This window comes from Nothoprocta perdicaria, unplaced genomic scaffold (assembly GCF_003342845.1).
Source record: "Nothoprocta perdicaria isolate Ctin4 unplaced genomic scaffold, notPer1 scaffold_56, whole genome shotgun sequence".
Classification (NCBI taxonomy): Eukaryota; Metazoa; Chordata; class Aves; order Tinamiformes; family Tinamidae; genus Nothoprocta; species Nothoprocta perdicaria.
The window spans coordinates 25,431-48,873 of NW_020455821.1; the positions used below are offsets into that span (position 1 = coordinate 25,431).

The 23,443-nt window shown below is 36.1% G+C and overlaps 1 protein-coding gene across 2 annotated transcripts; it reads left to right on the forward strand.

Moving 5' to 3' along the window:
- The first annotated feature begins 1,562 nt into the window (after positions 1-1,562).
- Positions 1,563-22,278, forward strand: ANXA10 (annexin A10). Of its 2 annotated transcripts, none has more exons than XM_026048642.1 (14): positions 1,563-1,630; positions 2,175-2,320; positions 4,126-4,243; positions 10,866-10,950; positions 12,423-12,517; positions 14,561-14,674; positions 15,396-15,486; positions 15,771-15,850; positions 17,550-17,603; positions 17,707-17,800; positions 18,968-19,063; positions 19,712-19,770; positions 21,076-21,198; positions 22,020-22,278. In XM_026048642.1, exons 3-14 carry the CDS (start codon positions 4,226-4,228, stop codon positions 22,086-22,088), a joined length of 978 nt encoding a protein of 325 aa, XP_025904427.1. In that variant the 5' UTR covers positions 1,563-1,630; positions 2,175-2,320; positions 4,126-4,225; the 3' UTR covers positions 22,089-22,278. The 2 variants fall into 2 exon arrangements, with proteins under 2 accessions (XP_025904427.1, XP_025904428.1); XM_026048643.1 differs by having other exon boundaries at positions 10,869-10,950.
- The last annotated feature ends 1,165 nt before the right edge of the window (positions 22,279-23,443 follow it).

A 23,443-nucleotide genomic window follows, 5' to 3' on the forward strand; every position in this document is an offset into this window, starting at 1 on the left:
ATATTTAAGGTGTGAAGCATTAAGAAGCACCTGCCCCCCGAATCAAGCAATCAAGACCTCGGAAAGTCTAAAGACACACATCTCACACATCTCTGCCACAACATTTAGCCAAAATCTAAACAGGTTAAAAATTGAAGAGTTATTTTAAAAAAAGTAAATTCACGCATTCGCAGCAGCAAAAAAAAATAACTAAGATAAAAAAAGGAATTCCCRTATTTATCCAATTAAAAATCATTACTCAAAAAAATCATAAATGCAATAGCAAATTCTTTATAAATGTGTGCACACAAATGTATGTCTGTGTGTGTGTGTGCACACATACATCCATGCTCACTCCCTTTTCAGTAGACTCATTGAGGTTTGCAGATTTCAGCACAGAAAGAACACTGAAAAAATATAAATTTGAAGGAGTAATTGCTTCTTCTGGGGAGGTTTAGACCTGGTGGGAAATCTCACATTCCCCACAGAATTACAAGCCAATTAACACAGGCTGCCAGAAGCCAATARCATTTTCCTTCATCATATTTGAAGATTTTTTCCTCAAAACGTAAGAGCCRTTGGTTATCCACAGAATTTCTTACCACAGCTACAAACATAAGTTAGGGTGAGCTTAGTGACCTTAAGCTATACTCAACACTACCTCTGAAAGCTCTGAATTGGCCTAGCAGATACACAAAACACTTCTGAGGTGGACAAAGTTTCTCAAAATACTCTTTTCTAGTAATTTTAACATCTTCCCCAATATCACAAATGCGAGCTTTTGAAAAGCTTAAAAATTGATGCTGTTCTTAAAAACAAACTATTTTTATAGCAAGAAAATTGATCTAAAGTTAAAAAATTAAATACCTCCAGAAATTAAAGCCTGTTTTCAGCTCCTTGGACTGCCCTCAGCTTTACACAGATTCCCTTTTAACCCACAGGTGTCTTTGAGAGATGCTGCTGACAAAAATACCTAATTAAGGGTTGYAAAGCTCTCCGTAGCTCAGCTTACAGATGAGGCGCACCTTTCTACAACGGTGCTTGGCTGTCTCCTCAGCCATTGAGGAAGACGAACGGATGCAACACAGGCGCGCCGAAAGTTCCCTTCCGCAGACTCCTTAAAGATGCCTCAGTAAAAAGAGAACTTCGGTTTTCTTTTTGGAAAGTGTATTAAAAAAAAAAAGGAGAGCAACTCACACGCGCTGCACGCCGGGCCCCGCACGCACCAGGCCGCTGGTGCCGAACGGGAGCGGCCGCCGCCGCCGCAGCGCCGCCATGGCGCCGCGTCGCTCCCTCCTCGCCGAGCCGCGAGGCGCCGCCAGGGCAGCAGCGCGCAGGCGCCCAACGCACCACGTGGCCTCGGCCCCGTCTCGCGAGAGCAGGAGCCCGCCCTCACAGCGAAGGAACGCGGCATGGCGCGACGCGAGCAGAAATGGGCGCCGCGAGGCGTGACGTCGCGTGGCGTGACGTGACGTAACGTGGCGTGACGTAACGTGGCGTGACGTGAAATACGCCGCAGGGGGCCTGCGCTCCGGTCTGTGGGTCGGGTGTGGGGCTGCGCGGCTGGGCAGGAGGGAAGAGGGAGTCGGTGCTCGGGGGTGCTCGAGAGAGAGGGGCTTGTTCTTGCCCTTGAGTGTCGCTGCTGAAGGAGGTGGGTGCGGGCAGTGATGGTGGTTCTGACACCTGGAGGGGTTTTTCTTRTATTTTTCTTATGTTTTGAGTGTATAGCTCTTCTAAGTTAGGTTTTTAGCATGCTTTTTCATGGTAGACTTCAAGGTGCTCCCAAGTTATGGGATTGTGTAGGATCGCACATTGCTTGATAGTGCTTCAGTGTACAGAGCCTTGCCAAAGCTAGCATGTTTTCAGTCACTTTTCTCCATAAATGAGAGATTTTGATAAATGATCTCTTTAAATGTCTTTTTTAAACATTGCTCTATTTTGTTAGTGTTCTGTCACTAGCTGTATTCCACCACTTAAGAGCATCCTTTTTAGCTATCTAGTTGTATACTTAGTATAAGTTAAAGCAATAAGTAGTGCTAAATAGTAAGTGTACACAGCTAGATTAGGCTGTATTATCTTGCAGTATAATCTTACCTTTTTTAGTCTAACAATCTCTTTTTCTTTACGTTCCAAAGCTTGAAATTTGAAATCAAAACAATGGTTACTGTTTAAAAAAAAGGTATTTACATTTTCAGAGAGGAATTTTGTATGGCTGTAAGATGTGTATGCTCACCCAGAAAGGAGAATATCTGTGCTTGCTGTTGCCTCCTGTGCACGTCTACAGTGTACCAGGTTAGGGCAGRACCTGGCCTTAACAACCCAAAGAGTAAATCATAGGCAGGTAAGTTCCTTACGCTTCTTTTGTACTATAAACAGAGACTTGAGAGTTGTGAAACTTAAGCTTGACTCATATAGCCTCCAGTGACTCATTTTGCTAAGATACTATTATATCCATCCACTTATTGTGATAAAGTTTTTACTCATGTTTGTAAGTGCCTTATAAGGCAGTACAAGAGAGTACAAGTCCTAATGTATTCATCATCCCGTTTTTAAAGCACCAAAGGGYGCTCTTATTCCATACTTATCTCTTCCCAACATTTTTTTTCTTTACTTGCGTCTTGTACACATTCTGTGTGCTGATAATAGACAAGTAATTCTGCTGCCCRGGTTATATTTCCATTCTGTTTCCACCATATAAACTGCCTGCTGAAAAACAGTAAAAAGTCTGCCTGTCTAAAACACCATGGATGTGTTTTGTCCAGCTTCTCAATTTCAGTTCTTCGAAGAGGCTTTGGATCAATATGTGAAGCTTATTATACTAATAATGTAAATTTTGGTTTTAACTAATATGTTAGATCCTTGCTATCAAGAACATGAGTAGGTTAATTTGAAATCATTCTTTTTGTAGTAGATGGATCTCTAACTAGAAATCATTCATCATCAGGAGATTAGTCCCTGCTCTAGGTTCTGTTACCACTTTCAGACCCTTAACTGTGTAATATTTCAGCTGGCCAGGTTAGATTATTTATGGATTCTTTAGCTTAGCTGTAAAATGGGCTGTTTACCAGCTATCCTCATAGAGCATTTGAGATCTGAAGTAGTTTGTACAATGCTGCAGGAGAAGTTTTACTGTTGCTCTAAGGGTAAAACAAGGATATGGCAGCATGAAGTCCATCAAAACTTTCATATTTCACAAGTATAATGGTTAGAGTTGCTAAGATATTGAGTATGAAATAAATTATTTTTCTTGTTTCCAAAGTCTTTCTGGATTGTTATAGGAAACCTCCAACTTCAGGAAGTGCTGCAAAGCATATAACTGATACAGTAAGAAAAGCAAGAAAACTAAAAGTCTAAAACTGCCATCTAACTAATTAAATAAAATAAACTCTTTATGCTCTTAGAACAGTAGCCCCTGCTTTCCATTAAGTTTTTTATTAGAGAATATGCAGGATRTTTCAATTTATCTGTTTTAGAGAAGTTAAAAGTAATTTTTTTTTTTTTTGGTGGGGAGGGAACTTTTTCAGTTCTTTTATACAACAATTTTTTTAAAATGGCGGCAGCTATAAAAATGTTTTTTTTTTTTGCTGTCAATCTATAGAACACTTCAGATTCTGCGTAGTTTTAACATAACAATGTTACATTTTTTGCTCATTGCTTTGTGGTATTTTGTAACTGTAACTTGTGAGAAAACATCAAGGGAGAGCCTCATCCACACAGTTCCACTGAGGCTGCAAGAATCTGTCATGGTTGCTCCAGGTAACACATCAGGCCTATAGAGCTTGTTTCTCYACATGCCAGGTGGAAATACTTTATAGTGCAGGTGATGACCTGAGTGAGAAGGAAAAAGAACTGGGCCAGATCTAATGCTGAAAGTAAATGATTAACAGGTAGTTTCTGAATGTTAACCTTCTGTTCTCTGACAGGCTGAATTCTGATTCTTAAAATCAACACAGTAGAACTGAGGGTGTTGTGCTAGTGACTGTTTACTTACATGATAATCATTCTTATTCACATATGATTAATGACTAAATATACAGCGTATCTATAAAACCTGGGGACATACAGTACCAGGCACCATTCCTGCTTCATTGTTACCTTGGAGTCTAACCTACCTGGTATCAGCTTGATTGGATGTTTTTTCTCCAGCCTTGAAAACAGAGCAAAAGACTTTAACTTGTTGAATTGCTGGCCTCATCCAGAAGAGCTTTCATTTTGATCTCAACAGAACTTGGAGATTTGCATCAAAATGTATTGTGGAAACTACGTAAGTACCATAATCTAGTCTATGAAAGCTTGAAAAATTCATTTCTGTTCTTGAGTTAACACACTTGCTTTTAATTAATGTTAGTAGGAGCAATGGTTTATTCTTCTCCTCACAGCTTTTTTGCACAGCTAACTTATAGATCAATGCAGAATTTTCTAGGGGAGGGGAGGAGCATTTTTGTTTACTTTATTTGAAGATATAATTGCACTAATTGCTGCAGCCTCCCAGTACAGTGTTTGTTTTTAGAAAACTATATTGTGTATATTTTTCCAGTGAAATAGGTATTGAATGAGTTTCAATTAGGTGCTGTTTTTCTGAAGCAAGATTTGATCTTTCATTACTAGATGTGGTTCTAGCTAAGAACTGAAAATGGATTTTTACCTTTATCATTTAATTATTATTTTACTGATGTATAACTGAATATTATTCCTGATAACTAAAGCAAGATAAGAAGAATTAGTCTGATAAAATTAATAGAATTTAATTACTATGGTTATTAGTGATTTTTYCTTTCATATTGGTTATTTCATTTAGTACGTTTTTAATTACTATTAGATGCTATTAATGTATTAAAGCAATTTAGTTACTAAATCRGAGTAGGAAGTCCCATCAAGAACTTTAGTTTCTTTGTTTGCTGGGTTTATTAAGACCAGTCTTAAATAATTGATACTTCATCAGTATGTGATATATTGCCTGCAGTGCATTATAATKTAGCTGTTGGAGGTAACTTTCCTATTTTTATGTCATTAAAACTGGTAGGTATGTATCATGAAAATAATCTAATAGACTACATGATAATTCTTAACCAAGATATTTACATTAGTATTTCAGACTTATTTGAATATAACTATCTGTATTAGCTTCAAGGGAATCTTTACYACAGAAGGAACTGAAGTTCTGAATTTTGGTCTTCTGAGCTGTGCCAAAGTAAATGGTGTGTCTGTGCTTTCCTTGTATTTCTAAATATATAAGGACCTGACAGCCCTTAATTATCTTTCATATAAGGAAAAGAGTAGACAGACAAGTGTAGAAAACAGGGTGCAGCTCAATCTCRAAGACCTCAAAATTCGACTGCGGGCTTTAGCTGAAAAAGTGTGGCAGGATTCTCAGGTTGGGTYAACTGTTGGATTTTATTTCCATTTTTAATGATTTGTAGGATGTGAAGGGAAGAGGAATTAAAGGGAAAACTCGGAAATATCTCAGCAGTTTGTAACCAGTGAAGTAGACTGGCCTGAAGACACTGAATTGGGAGACATACACCCTCAGATGTCTGCAGGTTCCTCAAGATTAAATGGGTCACGGAGCAAGGGATATTTTCTCAGACTCTGTAACAAAACAATTGGAAATCATTTCTCCAGAGATATGGAAAGTGTGAGCAAAGGAAAGTAGGGGTTATACAGGCAGAAGGGTGACACTGAGTCACACTGACTCACGTCTACTCTCCCTAATTAAATGCAACCTTAGCTTGAGAACTAACCTTAAAGGCATACTGTATTAATYGCACACATTTTCAAGAAATCACAGTATATTAGCATTCAAACTGGGTAATCTGACTTTGATTGTTTGTTATCAGCAGAATGACTTATTGAACAAATATTATTAGAAGGTTGTTCACACTTTAGATTGCTTTTTTCCATCATAAGAATGAATCATCCAAACTTTACACAACATAATTTGATAAAAGTACCCTTAGCTTTTACTGATACTTTTATTGAATTGTTTGCAGCCTTGGTCAGGGGCARGAAAAACTAACTTCTGTGGAAAATACAGTGCAAGTTTTCAGACTTAGTACAAATTTTACAGTTCCTTTCCAATTTCTTTTGTTCAGCCAACACCATACAAACATGTTCAGTTTTCACATCTGCTTTGGAACTAGTCTCTTAAGTGTTAAGTACGTACTGTATAGGCTAACAGTTGCATATAAGTACCTAGCTGGACAATGTGGAAATAGGTCTGGATTTTGTCTTTTCTTTTGTATAAGAGAATATCTTAACACTCATTAATCTTCTAATGACAGTATCATGGAATCTCTTCTGGGGACATGTTTGWTTTGGGGACTTAGGGACTGTATGTGATAATACACTGATTTTTTTTCTAGATAACACATGCTTTTCTTTAAAATTCTAGGAAAGAAAGATGGTATAAACACTTCTCTGTATTCTTATATAGCATCTGGTCTAATGTCGTAAAATGACCAGATTGCTTTCAGAAATAACAACTTTGCTCATTTGCCATGCCACACTAAATGCTGTCTTTCCAAAGAGTGCCCTGTGAAGATGGTATGTGTGAATGCCATGTTAGAACCCAAATATCAAAATTAAACCAGCATTTTACACTACAGTGCTCACTGTTTTCTTTCAGTGGACCGTGCCAGGTATTTTTTCTCTGGTTTATTCAGAAAACAGGGCTTTATTTCTTTGTATTTGCCCATCTGTCTCTAACTTCTACTGAGGTTAACTTAGAAGTAAACCCGTTAACTTTTTGGGCATAGCTTTAGCCAAGCGGTACACACATAGTATGTGCTTTGCCAGCAGTAGTCCAAGTAAGGATCTGATGGATTGGAATGTAAGTGGAGGCTCAAGGAGAGAAAACCTTAGTTGATCAGCTGATATTCTGGCAGGAGGAATTAAGTAGGAATACAGAGTCAAAAAGAATATTTAACAAAATGGTTGCTACTAGTTTCAGTGTTCATAGAACAACTTGTTAAACCTACGAAGCATTGCAAACTAATACCAAACAAATATCCACAAAATCGGTTCTTGTGTCCGGACTGAATAACCAAACATGATTTTGTTCAGACTAAACCAATAAATGAGGCCTGTGTRTGGGGGGCCTCTGATGATGACTATATAGACAGCTTGAAGCTCTGTATATTAAACTGTTTTGTATTTTGTGCTGTAACAATTGTGTCTGAATAGATGCACAGGAAAACATACAGAATATCCACAGGGAAAGTGATTTTTCTCATGTTCCATTATGAAAATAATGGGAATGTGTATAGTGCCTTAGGGATGAGGCCACCTGCATATCTGCATGAAAGGAGCTGAGAGCTGATTAAAGTTATATCAGCTTGTGTAAAGCAAAGTTCTATCCATTTTGACAGAGTTGCACTGTTATAGCAATTTCTATATGCTAGATCACTATTTCCTTAGAGCAAGTAGAGCAAGACAGGAGATTTTTGTTTGTTTGTTTTAAGAATGACTATCAGCCTAATAGTGAGCTGTCTACAGTGATGTTGATCAGCTTCTAGGTGCTTGCAGGTTCAGCCCTACACTCAATTTCAGTATCCATTAACCTTCCTTTGGGAAGGTATAAATTGCACTTGGATAATGGTGAAATAGTAAACATGAGATGGTCCTTAAATTATTATAAATAGGAACTATTTAAGGGGGGGATATTTTTACAGTTTGATTGGTGAAAATAAACTGTGCTTCTCACCCATAAATTATAATTAGTCCCAYTTAATGTCCATAAGCAGTGATTTCCTCTTCTGTACAAGTTCCAAAGTCTACAGCCACTAGTAGTGTAATCTTTTGGTCACTGTGCTTTTTATTCCTTTGTTAATCTGCCTTTCAGAAAGTTAAAATATATAAATGAATGATTCCTGAAATTCACAGTTGTATTGAGATAATGCACACACTTCTTACCAGCGTAGCAATTCAGATGATCAAAATAGGTACAATATAACCCAGATCTGTGATATTATTGTGAGGTCTGTGCCTTACACAAAAGGTGTAACACTTACCAAAGCAAGTAATTGGAAGTGGTGTGCACGTCACAGGGTTGACCCCAAAGGGTATAATACAAGCTTCTTTATTACCCTGTCCCATGTCACTGAGTCAATGGATACTTGGTTTGCTTACTTATATTTAAAATGCCAGGGGACTAATTTCTGTTAAATTTTTGGCTTTGGACAGTGTTTGCTATGTAGTCTGTCAGATGGGAAGGGGTAGTGGGGAGTTGCCTAGACCAGCCTTCTGCTTATAAGGTCAGTGCTGAATTCAGTCCAGTCTTAAACTAATGGAGATTCTGTGTGTCTTTAAGTGACTAATTCCACTCGGTTATCCTCACAGTTATAAAATAAACTTAATACCATTAGTCTGCCCTGTTGTGGTTTATGATTGTGACTTCTCTCWGCTGTACACCTTGGTGGAGAGCCTTCATCCATGTTCTCAGTGTATGTATTCCCTGTATGTACTAGCAGGGCTGCTTTTGGGTCCCTAGCCTGAAGCTGTCTCTTMTCTGGGTTGAGTCCTTCAGCCTCATCTCACAGGGAACATCTGTGCCTGGAACATCTTGGTGACTCTCCTCTGAGCTCCCTTCACTTTATCAATAAGCAGTCTGGCTTTCCTAGGTGAGTTATTGTGCAAAATGGTCAGTTCTGGTGGCAATCCCTGGTGCTTTTGCCCCTTAAGGAGAGGACTCGGAGTTCCCTGAAGTCAGCAAAAAGAGCTCTACTAGTAACAGCTGTGATATTTGGGTGAAGTTTTAGTACTAAAGATAATGAATAAAAACATTTGTTCTCTTAACTTTCAAAAGTATTTCTGTTTCAGAATTATGATTTTGCTTTTCTTCTGGGGAGGGCAGAGTCTGAGCTTTTTGTTTAGTGAGGTCAGGTTTAGTGCAAGTACCCTGAATTTCCCTTGGACAGGGTGATTGCCCAAGGGCAATTGTCACTGCCAAGGTAGTGACAGCACCACTTTCACTGTTGCAGTCTTAGCTTTATCATGAAATGCAACTGTTGCACGGGACAAAGGCAACATAATATTTCTATGGGCATGAGTCTTAAATCTTATATCCCCTGTTTAGCCATCTTAGAGATTTTTAACAGTCTGACATTTCAGTACCTCTGTCAGTTACTTTGTACTCCAATGAACTCAGTTTTAGTTTGGAGTGATGCTACTACCTCCAACTATAGAAAAAAGCATACAGTACCTGATAAGTAAAAACTTAGAATGGAACTTTCTTACGGAGAAAAATATTCATATATGTTAAAATGAGGGTAGGAGGAAACACTATGGGCCAAGACTACTGTCCTTTGAGAGGAAGGAAAACACTCTTTCATTCTTTAACATAACCTAGTGGGGGGCCTAAAAATAGCTTAATGCACTAAGGATGTACAAGATTATTTGGGTATTGTAGTAGTTTTTCCTTCTGTAAAATTTTACTCATAAGGCAATTTTAGAAGATTAAAGCTAAATTCATGTTAGAGTAATTACCAGAAAAGTTTTACTTGAAAGAGTCTTTTCTTTACAGATCAAAGAAACTCATTCAGTCTACAGATTAAAGGCTGGAATTTAATTTTTAGTACTATAAATTATAGCCTACAAGTGCTGAAATGTATTTAAGTAGTAACAATTTCAAATGTCAAATATTTAATCTTTTAGAAAGGGAAAGATRATCAGTTCAATCCTAGCTGGCCCCCTCCTTTTTTTTTTTTCTTTACTCCATAGCAGGCTAGTAACTTGCAGCATGTTGATTTTTGTTGAGGTTTGTGGCCACCTTGGCTGGACACATRAGTAGTTCCTTACCTTGTTCCTACCTAGCATGGCATCTAATGAAAGGATAGATTTTTCTTTCCATTGTGCTGATGATCCACAAGACTTTTCTCTCTCAGCAGTTATCCCTTTAGGGTTTTCTCTCCTGAAAAGGAAGCTGTAGTGATTCTGCAGGTTTTTATTCATTGTGATTTACGATGTGCTCTCTAGTCCTGAAAAATATTTTAGACTAATCTTCAGGAGTTATTGTAATGTGATTTCTGTCTTAAAGCAGTTGGCATTTGGTGATGATACCAGTGTTATGCCTTTCCTAATAATTCATTGTGATTGATGGGGAGTTGTTACTTGAATTATTCAGAGCCCTGTTGAATATTTTGTCCGCTGGAGGATGTTAAAGGTTTATCTCTCTCTATGTAAAGTGATTTTTTTCCTTTCAGATAAATTTCACATGAGTCTTCATGATCATGAACCCTCTGTTGGATGTTTGGAGAAAATGCATTTTTAAAAATAAACTATCAGGAAGAAAATTTTAATGGACAAATGACTTAATGTGTCTGTATAGTGACCATCTTAGAGTATATAGAAGTCATGAGATCATGTTATTAATCTCTCTCTGCTTGTCAGAGTTTGGAGAAAAAATATGCACAAACAAAATGGAACTGATCATAGATTCAAAATTAACTGTGCTGTCTTCATTGCAAATGAATGCAATGAAATAACAGTATATATGAAACTAAACTGCTGTTCTGGTCCCTCTGAGTACATAGACACTGTTGCTGGCTTTGCATCTCCTAGGCACATGTGAATGAGCAAGCACCAGGTAGCAAATTTTTGGGGGGGAAATATGATTTTGCATACCAGGATCTTGAGGCAGAAAAGTATATTAATCAGTATTAACATTTCAGTTTTTTTCCAGGTCCAACTCATGAGAGGCAATTTCTGCAAACATGCTCTGTCTTCCTAGGATTTACTAAGATTGATTTCTGTTTCTTAAATAGAAAACTTTGCGTTGTTTTCTCTCTTTAGTGAAGATTGCTTACTCTTATAATTGTTGATTTTAAGTGGGTATATATGCAACATTAACAATATAAAGCACCTTAATTAAAGGCTTCTTTTTCCTTTAGCAGATACAGGGAACAATTTTTCCTGCTCCAAATTTTAATCCTATTATGGATGCCCAGTTGCTAGGAGGAGCCCTMCAAGGGATTAGTGAGTATCTTGACTGATATTTTTATTAGATTTTTTTCTCTGCAATAGCAAGCATTAAGCAAAGTAAGAGCTCCTAATATTAAAAATATCACTACATGTCTACTGATTCTTCAAGATATCACAAAAAGACTCACTAATGATTCCAAATAAATGATGCATTGTATTTACAGGAATTGAGGGAGGATTGATTAGAGCTTATGCTAATGCTTATAGCAATGAGTCTTTTCATTTCAAAAATTAGAAGCAGTTAAAATTTTGTTGTGTCACTGCTGTGAAGACCAAGAAAGGAAAAGTTTTAAACTGTGACTTCAATAGGTAGCTATTACTAGAGACTAATATGGCTTTTAAAAATCAGTCACCAAGAAATAGAAATAAATGGAATAGAAATTTTAAAGCATTTATTRACTTTCCCTCAGGGTCAACTCTGGCTTTCAGCCCATAGACTGGAGGAGCATTCTGGTTCACCAAAGCATTTTTCTGTTTTCAGACTTTTGTATTTTCCTGGTGAACATTTTTGATATTGCTAAGGGCCAGAATATTGGTTATTTATGATTGTCTGAAACATTTTCATCATATTAGGATTGTTGTGTGTACTGGAATTTTTATACCTTTTGGGCTTCAGGAACTTGCAGCACCAAATCATGTCTTCTCTTCATTCACTTTCTTTAATGGAATCATGTGAGGATTCACACTTAATGTCAAATTAAACACCATGAAGGGTGGTTATTGATCAAGAACAATGTAAAATACCTTTTTTGATTGATGGCTAGAAATCTACTTAAAACAGTGCTTCTAATATGGTGCTACTAAGATTTCAGTAGAGATGATTCTCTTCATTTAATACTATAAGGTGCATTAACCTTACTTTTGATTACCCATAAAAGTATATTGAACAAAATTTTAATTTCAAAACAATTTGCAAAATGCCAAATTCTGCTTCAGAGGGATGCAGGTCTCCACAGCATGTACAAACACTGACATGCCTTCTCCCCCAAATCTTACACATAACACCCTTGTTTTGAGGTTCAGTCACATAAGTTAACCCACTGCTTCCAGTGATATTACAGAAATGAAAGAAGTTATTTAGGTGTTAAAATAATTTCCTGAATCTTTTTTACTTTTTACTATATGGACTATATAAGATCTACAGGTTCCTAGCAATAATTATTTTCCAAAAAATAGAAGAAATCTTGATGCACTGTTTGATTTATTGATACTTTCATTTTTTCTTTCAGAGGTAAGTAGTAATAATACACATTTCTCGTCTATTTGCTGGTACTATACTAGCAGCTGAAAGATACATTAGCATGGTAAATCAAATTGATGTTGGTAAACACCAGTGGGATATTAATCTGTTCATTTTTGTTGTTGTTGTTTGCAAGAAATGTAGTTAATGTTCTTGAACAAAATATGAACAACCACAAATATAAACAACAATGATTTATTGATTTAGTGTCATATTTCCTTTCCAGGTTGTGAAAAAGATGTATTGATTGATATCCTAACACAGCGCTGCAATTCACAACGTCTTATGATTGCAGAGGCTTACAGAGACATGTATGGCAGGGTATGAAGGGGCTGCTTTGTGTTTTCCTTATTTCTGTCTCCCCTGTCCTCTTTATGCTTGGATATTTTGCTCAGGTCAGTCAGTGAAAGCAAGAGGCTGGATGGCAGCTGCTTGTCAACTAGCAGATTAGGACCCAGTGTTACTGATAAAACTATCACTACCTCTAAAAGTTTCAAATCGTCGTTTATATAGCAGTAGAATTTTAATTCATCTGCTACACGATCAGAAAAAGGAAGTTACATGGAAAAAAAAATCTGTGGTGTTCACTCTGGTTTTCTGTTGACCTAGCAAGACTCTTCAGAAAGACACACGTGTGTTTTTTGGCTGCTCTGTGTTACCTTCTTTAAGGCTTTGGAATATGTCATAAAAGAGTATTTCATAYTAGTTAAAACACCAAAGAAAAACACCATCCTAGCAAGTATAGTAATTTTGCTGTATAGTTGTAATTTTATTCCCTCACTGATTTATGTTCTCATCTCAAACACTGACTTTTTCAGATCTCAAAGAATATAATCCTGTCCATACATCAAGCGTAATACTCGTCTGAGCTACTTTAATTTATGATTCTTTGGAAGATATTTAAAAATGTATAAGCTTCCTTCATTTTTTTCCCAAATGTATGTTATCCATATCTTTTTTAACATTATTTTAGCCTTTCCACTTTAATTTCTAGTAATCCCATCAGTCCTGTACTCCACCTTCATAATTTCAATTTGGTGTGTTCCATATAGCAGCCACCGAGCTTGTTCCTTTTGTCAAGTGTGAAGTGGAACAGTCAAATCTTTTTAATCAAACAGATTTAAAAGACCGTTAATTGCCTGGGTGATTCAGACATGTATGCAAGCTTTAAGATTCCTTCTACCAATTATTATTCAGACATATATAAAAGCTTTAAGATTCCTTCTAGCAATTAGCCGTCGAGGATATCTCATAGCAGAGATGGCCAAGAAATGTTAATAAAGACAACTTAGAATTGACTTTTTTCCTCAATAGTTTTCCTAGTTCTGATTGCAGGGTAATTTTTAATTAGTATCCATTTATATTATGTACCTATTTCCCCACAGGCATCTTGTCAGAAGTGAAAAGCCATAATGAATTAATTTATATTCCATGTCAGATGCATCTAACGTGCATTCAGTAAAAACTGCATATTGTTTTGTCATAAATTTAACTTTTTAATCTGGAGGTTTCTTCCTTCCTTGCTGCTCCAGCTACTAATTTAATTATATATATCCAAAGCCTAAGCCTGTAAAGATGCAACTTAGAGTTAAATTGAACTGTTTCTGAGATTCCTTTGAAGTCAGACTTTAGTCATAACCTATCTGACAACTGCTCAAGACAGACAGAAATACAAGTTGTAAAATGATAGTTTAATGAAGAAGCTTTTGATGTTCCTTATGTTTTGAAGGATTCTAATAGGTGCGAGTAGGCAAGGAAACTCTCATTCTTTACTAGGTGATCTCTTGCTCATACAGCTGTTGGCCAAGTGATCACTGAAGCGCATGCATGAGAGAGGGAAGATGCTTTATTAATCATGGATCTGTCAAAAATAGCAAATTCCATTTAATGAATACATAAATTGAAGCATTTAACCTTCCAGTGATTCAAAGCAGATATTTTTATGTATTAGGAGCAGTATGGATGACTTTAAAAAAAAAAAAAAAATAACAGTGAGGAAAAGCACAATAAGTCATCTGTACTTTATACAATTTAATTTCCAAATATACTTAGTTCCCACATTTACCTAGGGAATATGTTGGTGGAAGTTATAGATACCCTACCCTGGTCCTCAGGTTTCAAAGTCTTAATTAGATAGTAGTAGATAGTATTTCAAAGTCTGAATTAGATGACTGGTAGATAGTAAAACCCAGCAAGCCTACAGTGCATACTTGTGTGTCATCATCTCACCTGCATTATTAGAAGGGATAGGCACTGCTTAAAGAAGAGATTATTGTTGCTTATTTTGGTAGAAGTGTGCCTGTTGAAATAATCCTGACTATGCTTTTCCTGCCATCTTCCCCCTCCCCATCTTGCTTTTCTAAGGATTTAATAGCAGACCTAAAAGAGAATCTTTCTCATCACTTCAAAGAAGTCATGGTTGGCCTGATGTATCCACCTGCGTCCTATGACGCTCATGAGCTCTGGCATGCCTTGAAGGTAACTGTCTAATTCCGAATTACTTGGTCACAGTCACTGACTGTTTTACTTAACATATGTTAATCTGATTTATTTGACATTGAAATGGTTGATAATGCTGGTGTAAGGGTATCTACCAGGATATGGCAAATACAGAGCTATATGGAGCATATTCATTGGTATGTAAAACAGTATAGACAAGATGTCTGTTGTGGATAAAATACAGGTGACTTAGCACCTGTGGTAAACTTGGTAGCTAAAGAAACATTAATACAAGGAAGTGCAGGGTGCTCATTCTGCAAGGCTTTATGTCATTATTAACAAAGTTYGCTTGAGCAGCTGTGTTAAATCCTGATGAGGAATGCTCACAGGTGAGCATTAACAGTRTTGTGTTACCATTCTCTTCAGTGAGATCACTGTTAGAAAGAAGCAACAGAGCAGTGATTCCGTACACTGCTTCTGCCTTCTCTCCAGGAGTTGCAAAACTCTGACTTGATTTTGGAGACTGTAACTTCCATCCACACAATTAATTGTTCGGTGTTCTGCCTGAAGGTTCCCATCTTTTGTCCAGGTGGGTGGGTGGTTTGGGGGTAATTAGAAAGCAGTAACCTGTGTTTCTTTCACACATGACTTCACTTCTGAGGATGCTAATACTTGTTTAGAATAACATGTCCTCTCATAAACATATGAATAATATGTCATAATTTCTACCAATAACATCTTTGCTTGCTTTTTTATGCAGGGAGTAGACACGGAAGAAAAATGTCTAATTGATATATTGGCCTCGAGGTCAAATATGGAGATCTACCAGATTAAAGAAGCCTACTTAATGCGTAATTTATTTATTTTTACATGTGTGCAGTTGCTCTTAGGTTACTTGTGCTGTAGTTGTGTTAGCATGAATGAAAAGAGGGGACTGCAAATGAAGACTCAGAACTCTAATRTCAACATAATTAGGCCCATGCAAAACCTACATAGGTTACTGCAGAATAATGACATTAAAAATGGGTAGATGTCAACATTGTGTGCAAGTATTTGCATCCCGTTTATTCTCTTGTTTGTTAATCTTCATTGAAAACATTTGTGTTTTACATGATATGTTTTTTGTTTAACCTAGAGTATAATAATGATCTTCAACAAGACATTGATTCTGAGACTTCAGGTCACTTCAGAGATACACTTATGAACCTTGCTCAGGTACTGTAAAATAGTGTAACCTACATTTCTTGAACAATGTAAAAGCTGTTCTTTTTTTTTCAAGTAGTCTTAAATTTTAGAGGTGACTGACTCAAGGTAGTTCTGTAAGGTTGCACTTTTGGATGAGAAGGTGGGGGGAAGGAGCAGAGGAGGACAAGAATTTGAATTCTTTCACCTGTTCTTGCTTGACTTAGCTTTGCTTCTCTTTGAAGGTCCAACTGACTGTTTGACTGAATAAGTCTCTGCATATTAAACCACTGACCCTCAATCTGTGTCTTTTCAAAAGAGAAGGCTTTCATTTTTTTTCATGTACAAATGTAATGTTCAGTTCTAAAGCTGTTTTATCTACCATAAAAATACATAATTYATAATTCAGTTTAGACTTCAGTGCTTTGTACAGATTGCTTTGGTTTAAGTCTTAAAACTGACAGCACAGATATAACTGCTGCAAAAAAAAGTTTATGTTCCATTCAGTTACTCTAATGTAATRATTATGATTTTGTGTAAGGTAAATAAGAACTTATAAAAATTGCTCATCAATATGTTATAGAAAATCCCCTGTAATAGAAGGGTTCTAGAAGAGGTAATACTTCCTAATTAAAGTAACAGAATTTTAATTTAGCTACCATTTAGCCCCACACAGATTATTTTTATTCTCATTCTTTATAAGGCTATTAACTAAAATATGATCATTCTCTGAAATTTAAAAAGTAAGCCTACTTCTTGTGGGATTCTCCATTGAAACTCTACCAAGAGTACTTGCTGTTAAATACTACTGAGGGGTACGGGCATTTAACTCATGTAAAGTACTGTTTATTGTTCATTTGTCTATCTTTTTGTCTTAGGTATGTAACTTTATGCAGGCATTCCAGCAAAATTTTCTTGAAGTAAATTCATCTTGTTAATTATGATTGGTTGTTTTTGTGTGTGTGAAATTCTTTCAATTTAATTAAAATGCAAATAAGCATATTTACCAAGAAGGAGCTAGAAATCAATCATCATTCCAAGAGTTGATAGACAATACACAGGTTTTATCCTCCCTTTCACTGTTGTGGTAAAATGATTGTAAATTCTAAAGTAAAGCAGAATGCTTCAGACACCTGTCATCTCATGCTGCTTGGGAATGATAAGAGCTCTGCACCCCAGGTTGTTTTGTGTCCTTACAAGACAATTATGGTTAAAAAGCAATGGTAGAAGTGTTCTTGTTTTGTTTTCTAAAAATGTATAATTTGGATCTTAATATGTTTACTAAACCATATTAGCTTGATTTGTGTAACTAAAAAGCTATTAAATATATGGCAAAACTGGTATTATTCTTCTGTARTATGTGTATTGAACTTGATAAATATTTCTCAGTCTTTAAGATTAATTTTAGATGATTATTATATGCAAGCAGAATGGCCGCTTATTTGATGTGTTTGCTCTTACGAATTTGGCAGGGAGGGGGGAAAAAAATGAGAAAAGATTCTTTTGATAGGTAGTGTCTTGATGAAAGAAGAGCAGTGAATGGCAGATGTTCTTTAGACCCCTTGTCATTACAGGGCCCATTTGTTTAGAGGAAATGAAGGCATAATGTGGCAATGTTAGATGTGTATGTACGTGGGTGTGTGGGTACGTGTGTAGGTGGGTGTGTGTATATATATATATACACACACACATGTGTGTATATTATTTGCTATTTTTTTTCTTTTTCTTCCAGGGAACAAGAATGGAAGGATTTGCAGATCCTTCTGCAGCTGCTCAGGATGCAATGGTAAATGTTACTATATATCAGTTTCTAAAATGTTAAAAGAACAAATACAAATGTTGAAAAGAGATTTCAGACTTATCTTTTTTCTCTTTCTCTGGTGTTTTAGATCCTGTGGGAAGCATGTCAGCAGAAAACAGGGGAGCACAAAAACATGCTCCAAATGATTCTTTGCAACAGGAGTTACCAGCAGTTGTGGATGGGTAATCCAACAATTGAGCTGTTCAAACATGCAGTAGGAATCTAAGTGTGAATTCTTTGAGTTCTCAACTCTCACTGATGTTAGGGGGAGTTYGGAAGTAATGCGAAATCAACCCCCACCTGATTTCTGCAGGAAGCTGTAGGTAGAGCCCATCAACTTGACAGTGCCTAATGAAAGAGGCAAGACCTTGCATGTGGGCTCTGGCTGTACTGAGACTGCACACAGTGCAGGCAACCACGTGAGGCAGATATTTCTAAACTATTTTTCCACTTCTAAATTACTTTTTACTATGAGTGAAAACTATTGGAAGTTTTCTGAGGTCCACATCTGCTCTGTTATAATTAACATTCACAAACACAGAAGAGTAACTGGATTGTTCTGATTTCAAGCTAGGTAGTCAAACATAATGACATATCCATGACTTGCCTTCCACTGCAGAAACTGTTTGGTGAGTTAGAAGTGGCTTTCGTTCTGAAGTAAGAACAAAGTCCGTCTGGTGATAACTTCAAAATTTTGCAGCCAACTGAATTTTTTATGCTCATGTATAGTACTTCAGAACTACAGTCACAAGAACACAAGAATTATTGTGACTTCTGTGAGGTTAGTAGTGGTGGGATTGATGTGGCGTGACTGACTTTGTTGAGAGAGACAGAATCTCAGAGACAGACCTTATAGCCAAGATTTGGTCTCTTTGTAGAAGAGATGTGATGCTTGTGTCTGTAACATGTGATCCTCCAAAACTTTATTGGGGGGCGATGTCAATATGGCTACTCATAACTTGTGAACCTTTGGCCTATTATACCTAAGAGGGAGCGTGGAAGATGTCTTTGAGATAGGAAGTTCTTAAAAGCTCTATAAACAGARATAGTTAAATAAAGAATAGTGGAGCTGTCTGTGAAACACTTTGATATAAGTTACTAGATTGTTGTATATCAGAGAGACTACAGAGGAGAAAGCTCCTAGAAGTTGGGTTTTAAGGTACTCCTTTAGATTACCTTACCTGGGGGACAGTGATGAAACACATACAGACACAAACAAGAGAAAGAGAGGAAAAAAAGTTAAAATGATGGAGGAAATGGGGACCCAGAAAAGCTTATCACTGTCACTGAGCAAGAAGGAAGAAAGCTTTGGTTTTTGTTTCTTTTGTTTGTTTGTTTTTTCTTTCCAGTTTTCCAGGAGTTCCAAAATATCTCTGGGCAAGACATAGTAGATGCTATAAATGAATGTTATGATGGATACTTTCAAGAACTACTGGTTGCAATAGGTAACATAAAATATTATTTTATACTAGCAGTAATCTCTTATAGTAAAGCTCATGCATTTCTTTTTTGAGATTTTTTTCTCCATTTATTAGGTGATTACAAATTTAGGGGATAATTTATGTAGAAAAGGATATTTTTATAGAAATACTGTTCCATGTTTGTGCAAATCTAAAATGTATATATGCAGCATTAAATTTTGAGTGGAAAGGGCTAGTATTGATTATTTGATAATGACCTTCCTGTGTGATCAATGGTAAGTGCATTAGTAACTGATCCCACGTACATTTAAATCATTGGCAAAATTTTCAGGACATGAGTGTTATATAAAAACTTATGTGCCTTAATTTTCCATTTATTTAAAAATGATAATAGTATTTCTTCAAARATATCCCATGAGCATATTCATTAACAAATGTTAAGTCCTTCTATGTAACAGCTAGGAGTACCCAAAAAAAGTAGCTGACAAATAGAGTCATGTTTGTAGTCACCCTCTTTGTACCTGACAATTATGGTCATATTTGTGAAAAGAAGTAGAAACTTTAAGCTGAATCACAGGAAGTGCCACCTGGCTTTGTATTCCAAAGAGCCCAAAGCCAATAGAAGTGTTTTTAACAATCTTATGAKTTCCTCTTGTAACTTCTTTCTCCTAGTTCTCTGTGTTCAGGACAAGCCTTCGTATTTTGCTTACAGGCTTTATAATGCAATCCATGTAAGTACTTCACATATCATAAAAAGTAGCTTTTATGGTTTTGTTTGTTTTTGAACAAATGCATGTAAATCAGTCTATTTATTTTTAGGGTATTGATGTTTATTTTAATGCTTTTGGTATCTAAATCATTTTAGAAGTAGTGGTTTCTTTGCAACAGCTGGAATTGTGTAAAACTAACAAGTTTAAATCTTTAAACTTCTTGAAAAATATCTGTCTGGCGACTTTATCTTTTTTTCCTAAAATTAATACCTTTATTTTCTATGGATTATATCTCCCCCTGCTGTGCAGAATTGAGTATGCACTTTGCAACAGTCTGTTACTATGATGCAGCTTTGTTGGTAGAGATGTAGTTACCATTTATTACTAATAAATTAACTGTAATAAATATCATTTAGTTAATATTGATAAAATAAATAAGCTTGTGTTATGTGAAAACAAATGGTCAGATTTTCCTGGGAGCTTAATGCGTATAGCCAGTCTCACATCTTGATGTGTAACTGCTAATGTTAACGTTATAAACAGATTGACAGATTATACCAGTATGATTTTTAATTCTTCCATATACAATATAATAAAGTCCATACAGGATTCTAATGCTTGAAATCATAGTCCATGTGGCTTATTAGAGTCTATAATGGTTTGTAAGAAATTTTAATTTACTTATCTGTGTGCATGTATTGAACATCTCTTACTACTTGCCTTTCCAAGGACTGCATTGCCATACAAACAGGTAGTTGATAAAATCATGCATTTGGCTTTAAATRGTCTGAATTTGTAACCAGTCCCTCCCCAAGATCTATTTTGATCAATGTTATTGCCCACTAGATGTCACCATTTCCATACAATAATTATATGAAAATGAATTCATTTAGAAACTTTAAGTAATAGTTGAACACAAGCTATGTAGGCTCAAAGACAATGGTTAAAAATGTCTCTGAATCCAAGCTGGGTAACAGCTGCTGTGAAAGAAATTTTTGCCTTCAGAACAGCTGGAGTGGACACATTCCTTACGAGAAATCCTCAACAGCTAAATAGAAAAACGAATACCTGCAACTATTGACAAGAGAACATGCTCTTTTCCTTTCTGAATTTTCAAAGCATGGATTCACTGATAAATGGTGCATTTTTGTTGCTCAGTAGTTTGAAATCTATTGTCCAAAAATCTGTAGAATGATAGCTGGGAATTCTTAGATTCTTTAGAGATGTAGATTATCTTTGTAGGTGACCTTAATTTTTGTTCAGTTAAATTAGTATAAGCATAAACAGCAAGCTGCCAAGTTTCTTCACATCTTTTCTTCTTTTTAGGATTTTGGATTTCATAATAAAACAGTTATAAGGATTCTCATCGCTAGGAGTGAAATTGACCTCATGACCATAAGACAACGATACAAGGAGAGATATGGGAAATCACTTTTTCATGATATTAAAGTAAGTTTTTTCACACAGTTGCATTTGCATTCAGCATAGGTTTCATATAGAGTATATAAATCACTATCAAAAAAATTGAAGGTTAATATCCAATCACTTGGTTGGAAAAGGAAAAACAATAATGTATAGAGTCCGTAACTTATCTCACTTGGTAGGAAAAGTAATACTGTATACAGTCTGAAACTTGTATCCCAGTCAGTGCATTGGGCTGAGTTCACTGTGAATTCTCAAGTCACTGTGAATTCTCAAAATSACATTCTCTGTGATTTGTCTCCCCCCTCAGTGGGATGAGGAGAAAATAAACAGCAGGTTCGTGTATGCTGGAGAATATTTTGTATGAGAAGTTTCTACACTAATTGATACCATGATCTTCTATACAAGCTTGCAAGGTATCATTTAGTGTGAAACTGAGATCAAAATCTAGTCAGCCTTCAGGAGAACTTTTTCCTCTTATATTTCTTCTGCATTTTCAGTCAAAACCCTTGCACTTTTAATTGTATAACAACAGTCCCTGACAAAACACTCTGCAATTTTTTTTGTGTTGCTATATTCTAACTTCCAGAAAGAACTAATTATTTTGGGGTGTTTGAACTTGAGAAACCTTAAATAGGTATGATCTAACCTTTGAAAGCTAAATTATTTTTAGGTGCTTGAGCAACCAGTAACTGTGGTACATGAAATTAAATAGTCATGGCCTAAAATCCATGTGAGAATAGTGTAGATATTTTATATAACCTTACCACGGTATTCTAATGCTTGTCATACACCAACAGGGCAAAATCAGGAAAAACATACAATCTCAAAAGTACTTTTTCTTGCAGCATTTTGCTTCCGGCCATTATGAGAGTGCTCTACTTGCCATCTGTGCTGGTGATGCTGAAGAATATTAAGCAAGACAACAGTGAATTTTGAAGTCTGTACAAATCCATTTTAAGGTGAAATTGAAACTATAGATGGTCTGTAACTGTAAGCTCTCCCTATACTACAAGAAAAAAAGTCGTATGTATTTTTCTAATTTTAAATCTTTCTTGAAGCAGGAAAACAATGTATAAAAAAAGATCCTGTCAGGAACATTTTTATCCCTATTTTCTGATTAAATCATGTCTGTTTCTATGATTAAAATAAATTAGTAAAACAATTAGTAAAGTAACTTAATCCAAATATATGTTTGTATGTTTATTCTGACTTCTAACATCCCATACATAAGATAGTAAAGAGAGCCTCTTGAACTTCTCCATCAGAGAGAAAACTTTTTTCCCCCACACTTCTCAAACTTCATCTTTTATGCTCTTGAATGATATTATTTCCATTACTAAACTTTAGTTTAGACTGCCCTGTCTATTAAGTCACTCACCTAAGGGTGATTTTATCTTCTCTTCCATTTAACATGTATATCTAATGTATTTATYGCTTTCATCTTTGTTTTTAATTTGAAGTTAAAAATAGAACCATGTACCACAAATCATTCTTGATTTAGTGTCATGCACTGAAAATTACTAGAAGATAAAATAGCATGTGGCTTTGAGAAGTTAATTCAGCATTCTGAAAGGTTAAACCATAAAATACTATTTGCATATAAATGTGAAGCTTTAATTCAATAGAAACATGGAGAATGCCCAGGTGTATCTTTAGGATGCTCTTAATATAATTGCTGAGTTAATATCTAACTATTGGTAACTTTGCCCCCAAATAAAGTTTCAAAACATGCTTGGCAGAATACTAGCAAACAACCTCTACTTGATTTAAGTGTAGCTTCCTGCTAATCAGCTTGAGTAAAGGTGGCAGAACCTGATAGGGCCTCCTCCCAAAAGAAAGCATTGCCCTATAACTATGTTAAGAGGAAGCTCAGCCTGTGCACACAGCCTGTTTGCACCTCCTCTCAGTCTCTTGTGTGATTACTACATTTTTCTTTATGAATTTAATTTTATGTTAAGACAGCTACCCTTTTTTCCAATAGCCACACTGACTCCMAATTAACAGACGTTTGACTTTGAAGTCACACTGCTTGTTTTACAGGTAACTATAGCTCAGTGTGATTGAAGGCAGTGCTCCTACAGAACCGGCAAATAACATGCTGCCTGTCATGCTCTTTGCATCCATCTTTTCCTGGGGCTTGGGAGAGTTACCTCTTTTCCATCTACTGGTTTTTTTTTTTCTTTTTTACAAACACCAAGTAGTTGTTTACAGTAAACTGATTGAGAGTCCCTGTTGAATGTGATAAAGTTGACAAAAACCACTCCTGTGA